The sequence below is a fragment of the Chrysochloris asiatica genome, unplaced genomic scaffold (genome assembly GCF_000296735.1).
Source record: "Chrysochloris asiatica unplaced genomic scaffold, ChrAsi1.0 scaffold00168, whole genome shotgun sequence".
NCBI classification, from domain to species: Eukaryota; Metazoa; Chordata; class Mammalia; order Afrosoricida; family Chrysochloridae; genus Chrysochloris; species Chrysochloris asiatica.
In genome coordinates this window covers 5,085,940-5,092,548 of record NW_006408686.1, presented here as the reverse complement: position 1 = coordinate 5,092,548, position 6,609 = coordinate 5,085,940, and the positions used below count along the sequence as shown (strand labels likewise).

Below are 6,609 nucleotides of genomic sequence, written 5' to 3'. Positions count from 1 at the left end.
CTTAATTTATTCCTTTGTATCTGCAGTGGGGGGTGGGGGGTGGACAAGGATACTCAGGGACAGGGCATCATGGCAATTTGGCACAAAATGCAGCATTAAAGGTGACCCCTGCCCCCAACTGCACTTGGCTGTGTGTCTATCCCGAAAGCAGAGTCATTCCCAGCAGGCCTCCCCTGCCCCACTCTCCTTGAGTGACGGAGGCCTAGTCCATGTCCCCTTCTTTGGTTCCCACAAGAACAGTACACAAAAAGGTATGGTCACCAGTGACAAGTGTTTTACCACAGAGCACATGAGTCAGGGGGCAGTTACATAGCAAGGTGGGTAAGTGGGAATAGGGAACCTTTCCCCAGGGGTGGCCTCAGCCAATGACATCCCGAGACCGGGCCCCGGCCCCGGCCCCGGCCCCACTGTCTTCCCGCTGGAGGCTGCACCGGTTCATCTTCAGCTGCGTCAGCTGGATGTAGCGCAGGACGTTGGTGTCTGCAGGGAAGGGTGACATCTGCACATCTGGGCTCACCTCATTGTCCCCAGTCTTCAGTGGTTCCCAGAGCCTTCCCTCCACCTGACTGACAACCTCCCACCTGTTCTCCCTGCACAGAATGCCCAGCACTGCCAAACTGGCCAGTGTCCTTGCTGGCCCCAAAGCACGAGGCACTGCAAGCAGAACGGCGATGCCCCACACTTTGTGCCTGTGCCCTTGCTCTGCCCTGGCCAGCAAAGCCTCCTCTAGCTTCTTGTCACACGTCCACTCACCCTCCATTGACATCTGCAAGAACCTATGCTCTGTAATCCACTGCAAGGAAAACACCCTGCATTTTTGCTCCTACAAACACTGAGCGTTGCCTCTGCCTGCCAGCACTCGTACAGACTTAACACGCATGCACACACTGCCTGCGATCTCCCAGAGGGCGGGAACAGACTCTGCTGCCACCCCAGCCCCAAATCCCTGGCTTTGCCTCCCTAGGGTCTGCCATCAACAAGTGCTGTCCAGAGGTGTCTGGGCACACGTGTGAGAGAGCAGGCAGTTGTGTGGATGGGCCAGTGAGGGAGTGTGTGAATGGAGAAGAGGCAGGCTGGACTGGGTAGGTGAGGGCTAGGCATCGAGGCTGCGTCGCCTTAGGAGAATGCTGGTGAGTGGACTGGTGGAATGATAGATGGATGGTGAGACCATGATGTGTAGGGAGTGGGTGAATGAGAAAGGAAGTTGGGTGGGTGGCAGGGCATTTTCTGGAGACAGTTCTGTGTCAGGAGGGTTGTTTCCCTGCCCTGATACCCACACTCCACCCACACCCCAGGTACTTTGTTAAAGTACCTGCTTTGGAGTTCTGGTATGGCACTATAGGATAAACACTGGATAAGGTCAGTTTGAACCCACCAGCTGCTCCTGGAAAACCCTGCACAGGGTCGTTATGAGTCGAATCCGACTCGACTGCACTTAACATCGTGTTTGAAATACATTAGTCTTACCAGTATTTCCTTTAACTCTTAACCTATGTCATAAAGTTACTATTATTATCCCCTCCAGATATAGTCCTTGCTCTTTGTCCTGCCTTGAACCAGCCCTCAGTCCTGCCTTGGCCCCACCCCTCACCTGTGGGCTCCCGGCTGCGGGCCTCCTGCAGGTAGCGCAGCGCGCGTGGGTAGTCACCCAGGTGGTAGAAGGCAATGCCAGCGCGGTAGGTGGCCTTGAAGTTGCCTTGCTGCTTCTCCAGAACCTTGAGACAGTATTCACGCACGCGCTCATAGTTCACCAGCTCCGACTGCAGCAGGCAAGCTGCAGGGACACCGGCCGGGACTCTCAGAGTCGATCGGCACCCCAAACGCTTCCTGAACTAGGGGAGCCTGGCTCTTAGCCTGCAGGGAACCCCCACCCAAGGAATTGCTCAGACCAGCAGAGGGTGCCAATCTGCTGACCAATCAGAATAGAATCCATCTGCGCCGCCGCCAGAGGGCGCTAGAGACACGAGGAAGCGCGCCCCGGCGTTTAACTAGGCAATTTCCGTAGCCGCAAGCATTTAGCGCCCAGGTGAGGGACGCAGGGCATTGAAGGGCTCATCCAGGGTGGGCTTTTTTCCCCTTAGGTTCACGGGTGGAAGGAGAGGAAAGAGTGACTCAGAGGACGACGTGGGGCCTGAGGACCCAGGGCAAAGTTCATTTGTTGCACCTAGACCCCTCCTTCAGGAGACTCCTGTGGTCTCCTACCCCTGAAAGCTCCCGCCCTGATGAAGTTCTGAGATCTCCCACCCCTGCCTCCAGCCCCCTCTCAGCGCCCGACGGCCCGTACCAGTGAGAGAGTCATAACACTCCACCTCCGTGTTTTCCACCAGGCGCCGCTGCTCCTCGCTAAGGCGTGCCGGACCGGGGCTGGTAGTGGGTCCGGGGGCGGGGGCAGGCAGGCCGCCAGGGCGGGCCCCCTGCGCCGCCTTCAGCTGTAGTAGTGCCCGATGGTACTTGCCGATGGCTTCCCGGAACTTCTTCTCGCGGTAACAGCGCTGGCCCTCCGCCTTGAACGCCACGGCAGCCCGCAGGCTGCTGTCGAGAGCCGCGCCCAGGCCCCCCGACGGCTCCGGGGCAACACTGGGCCGAGCCGAGCCATGGCGGGGGCCCGGGCCCGGGCCCGGCGGCGAGAGGGCGGGAGGTGGGCGCGGCGGAGGCTCCGGGGCAGCGCTGAGCATCAGCACCGGGGACAGCGCGTCGCGCTGCATTGTGGGAAACTCCTGCGGCCGCTGCAGCTACTGCATCTCGCCTAGCGGGGCCCGTCCCCACCCTTTCTCCGCCCCCGCACCTTCAGCAGCTGACTCCATCTGCCCCCTAGGGGTCTAGTGAAACCCCTCAAGATGTCCCCACTCTCACCTTCAAATCAGCCCATCTTCATAGCAGCCCGCTGCTCTCCCTCTTCCCTCCTCCCCCATGCCCAAACCCAAGGCTTTCTGGAAGAATAAGTCTGGGAAAAAGAGCAGGAAGATATCAACCTCGTGGGAAGCTGGTTCCAGCCCACTAACCATTTGGCGTGTTGGATAAGAACACAGGATATGGACTCAAGCTGCCCAACTTCAAATCCCTGCTTATTTTCTCACTAGTTGTAAGGCTTAGACAAATCACTCAAAGTTACCTGGGACTCTGTATCCTCGTGTGTAACATGGGGCAGGAAGATCCACTGTGGGGGTCATTGGTTTATTTCTGAACTAAGTATTCCCTGGTGCTTTTTCTGAGCTCAGCTTTGTGTTGGGTGATGCTGCCAGAACAGAGACTGAGAACCTCTGGCCTGCCCCCACTGGGCTCCCAGTTCAGTGGGGGAGACAGGCCAATCCCCAAACAGTGACATCCCAGAGTGGTCAAGGAAAGCACAAGTAGAAAGAGAGGTCAGGGTTGGGAAAAGCACCACATACTGTAAGAGCCCAGAGGACGTGTCTGCCCTAGGTTGAGGTGGTAAGTGAAGAAGGCTGTCTGGATCAGGAATAATTCTTTTGGGGAAAAAAAAAAATTATATCTATATATATCTTTTGCCCTCAGTGAACTCACCATCTGGACAAGTCACAGCCAGAGTGATGTGCACAGTAATAAGAAGGGACAAGGATGAAGACACGTGGGTGGCCCTCCAGAGATAAACTGAGAGGGAGTGAGACCATGGCCTTCAATCCACTTTAGATGCTTCCTTAGCTGTGAGGCTTTGGCCAAGCTCCTTGGTCTTCCTCCACTTTTACTTCCTTCTTGGTATCATGAGGATACCAAACAAGGTAAGCTCAGAAGGGCTGTGGGGATTCCATTATATTGGGTAGATAAAGCACTTCGAACAGGGGCTGGTATAAAACTCATAGCGATCCTAGAGAACAGAGTAGAACTCCTTAGGGTTTTTGAGACCATAAATCTTTACTGGAGCAGACAGCCTCATTTTTCTCCTGAGGAATGGCTGGTGGGTTTGAACTGCCAAGCAGTTAGTAGCCCAAGATCTAACCCACTGTGCCACCAGGGATCTTTGGGGCCAGTATAGCTTGGGCAATTAGGATTATGCATCTCATCACCTAATGGAAGCTAAGAAATGCCAACTGCTGTTGCTAAGTCCCTGGCTTAGAGTTGGCACCCACACATCATCGTTGAAGTGATGAATACACAGGGCCAAATCTGAACTCTGCATCTCAGAAACAGCAGCTACCTCTATGGTTTACTTTGTTGTGAAATGATTTTGCTGAGTCTCTCCACGATCCCTGGCCCTGAAACCTTGAATACCTTCTTGTTGTTAAGTGCAGTTGCGTTAGTTCTGACTCATAGCCACCCTGTATAGAGTTTCCAAGTAGTGGCTGGTGATCTTGAACTGCCGACCTTACAGTTCAAACTGAGCTTGCAGCGCATTAACCCACACTGTCACACCAGGACTCTTGAACATCTTAGGGGCAGAAAACTACTCTTCTATACACCTCCAAGCCCAGTCACAGTTGTTAAGTGCCTTCAAGTTGATTCCGACTCATCATGGCCCTGTATAGGATTTTCAGGGGTCCCGGTGTGGTGCTGTGGCATAAAGCATTGGACCACAAGGTCAGTTTGAACCACAAGGTCAGTGGTTCAAACTCACCAGCTGCTCTATGTAAACCCTATACAGAGTTGCTAAGAGTCAGAACCAACTCAATGGCACTTAACAACAATAGGGTTTCCAAGACTGTAAGTTTTTGCAGGAGCAGAAAGCCTTTCTCCCATAGAACAGTTGGTGGGCTTAAACTGCTGGCCTTGTGGTTCAAAATCCAGGGCTTATCCTACAGAGCCCTAAGCACCAAGCTTGGTTTAAAGTCTCCTATGAGTCGATACCAACTCGACAACACTAAGAACATTCCTCACTTTGAATCCCAGTGCAGTGGGGCCGCCTTTCTGCCTCTCAAGTGTTTTTGTTGTTGTTGTTTTAGTGAATAGAAAAATATCCACTTGTGTAGAAAAAGTAACAAATGTTTTCTTACCTATATATGAGGAGGGCTTCAAAAAGTTCATTGAAAAGTGGAATGAAATGATGGGACTTTTCCATGAACTTTCTGAAGCTCCCTCATATAAAAATGAATTTTTAAAAGTGTCTTTAAGTTGTTTGCTGGGAAGCCATCAAGGCAAGTTCCTTCAGAACAAAGTGCCCTCTAAGACAGAAACTCAAAAGAAACACATAAGCAGGCATGTAAGCTTGCTGTCGACCACATTGGGCTACTAGTGAGTGGAAGAGGGGGAAAGGCAGCAATGAAAAAATGGGCTGAGTTCAACCACGTTTCATAGACTCCCATTGATCTGGAGATGAGAGAGTGAAGAGGAAGGGCTGGCTGATACAAAGTGTGATGAGACTTGGAAACACCAAAGCCCATGGACAAGGACATATCCACAGAGGGCTAGAGCTGAGAGTGAAGCATCCAGTCGATACGAAGTGAGGGTAGACGCACAAGAACACCTAAACTTGCAGATAGTACTCATTTGACATAGTCTCGATAGCTTGATAATCAGAAGCTGACTAGAAAAAGATTTAAAAAATTTTTTTTTTTAAAAAGGAGGGTAAATTGCTACAATTTGATGAACTTGACCTAGTAGTAGCTAAAAATACCAACAGAGAGGGAAGGAGTCTTCACATCAAGTATCAATGCTATCCACTCTATATTACAGGGTGATAGCGATGGGCAACTTAGACATTGGCTACCTAAAATGAGGGGGTGATAAAGGCACAAAGTGACTGGCTTACAAGGTTTCAGGAGCGAATTTAGTTTAAGAGTGTGTAGGGGAAGATACAGTCCCCACTGAATCATTTTCATCTTATCTATATGGGTCTGGTTAAGAGATGGGGATAAGATTCTTATGATTCAATATTGAGTAATTGTAATCATGACTACTTGTGACTGTCACAATTGTAAAGGTAGAAGTTTTGTAACAAAAATGGGGGAGTAACCTTATAGTCCAGAAACAAAGGACCCTAGGATTATCAAGCTCAAGTGGAATGCAGGACCCTATCCAGAAAGGCAGCGACATCAGAGATGAAGACAGAGATGGGGACATAGAGAGAGGGGAGCAGCTGAGGACGCTAGATTCATGGAAAGAGAGGGATTGAGAGGTGGTGGCAGGAGGCATACTTGTAGAATGTGTCCTTTGGTGGTTTAAATTATTATATATACATGAGTGTTTTATAAAAAGAGCTGAAATGAATAGAAATACTGTTAACTGATGGTACATGGAAGGGATTATAACCACTGTAATGAAACAAAGTGTATAATTTATTGAATGTAGAACTGATGATCTGCCCTGTAAACTTTCTCTCAATTCACAAAAACTTTAAAAAATAATAATAAAGTAGATATCCAGTGATTCATAAAATATTTTTTGTGTACCTGATTAGGTGCTATGGGGACAGTAGCAAATGGGCTAACTGTACCTCACAGTCCTGTTAGGATGCTAGACACCTCTACTGTATGTCAAGTATTGTCCTAAGCACTTCATATATGAGTGGGTTTCAAAAGTTCAAGGGAAATGGAATTCAAAGATAATGAAACCCACCTAGGTCTGTTTGTGAGTGGCTGTGGGGGAGATGCAGCAATGAAGACATGGGCTGAGGCTAACCATGTTCCATTGACACTTGTTGCCCTTGAGATGAGACAG

The 6,609-nt window shown here is 50.5% G+C and overlaps 1 protein-coding gene across 1 annotated transcript; it reads right to left on the bottom strand.

The window, feature by feature from the left end:
* Positions 1–252: 252 nt before the first annotated feature.
* TTC9B (tetratricopeptide repeat domain 9B) lies at positions 253–2,715 on the bottom strand. Its single transcript, XM_006871424.1, has 3 exons — positions 2,285–2,715; positions 1,592–1,774; positions 253–480 (listed from the first exon to the last, which is right to left on the bottom strand). The coding sequence occupies exons 1-3, from the start codon at positions 2,703–2,705 to the stop codon at positions 359–361; spliced, it is 726 nt and encodes a 241-aa protein (XP_006871486.1). The 5' UTR covers positions 2,706–2,715; the 3' UTR covers positions 253–358.
* Positions 2,716–6,609: the final 3,894 nt, after the last annotated feature.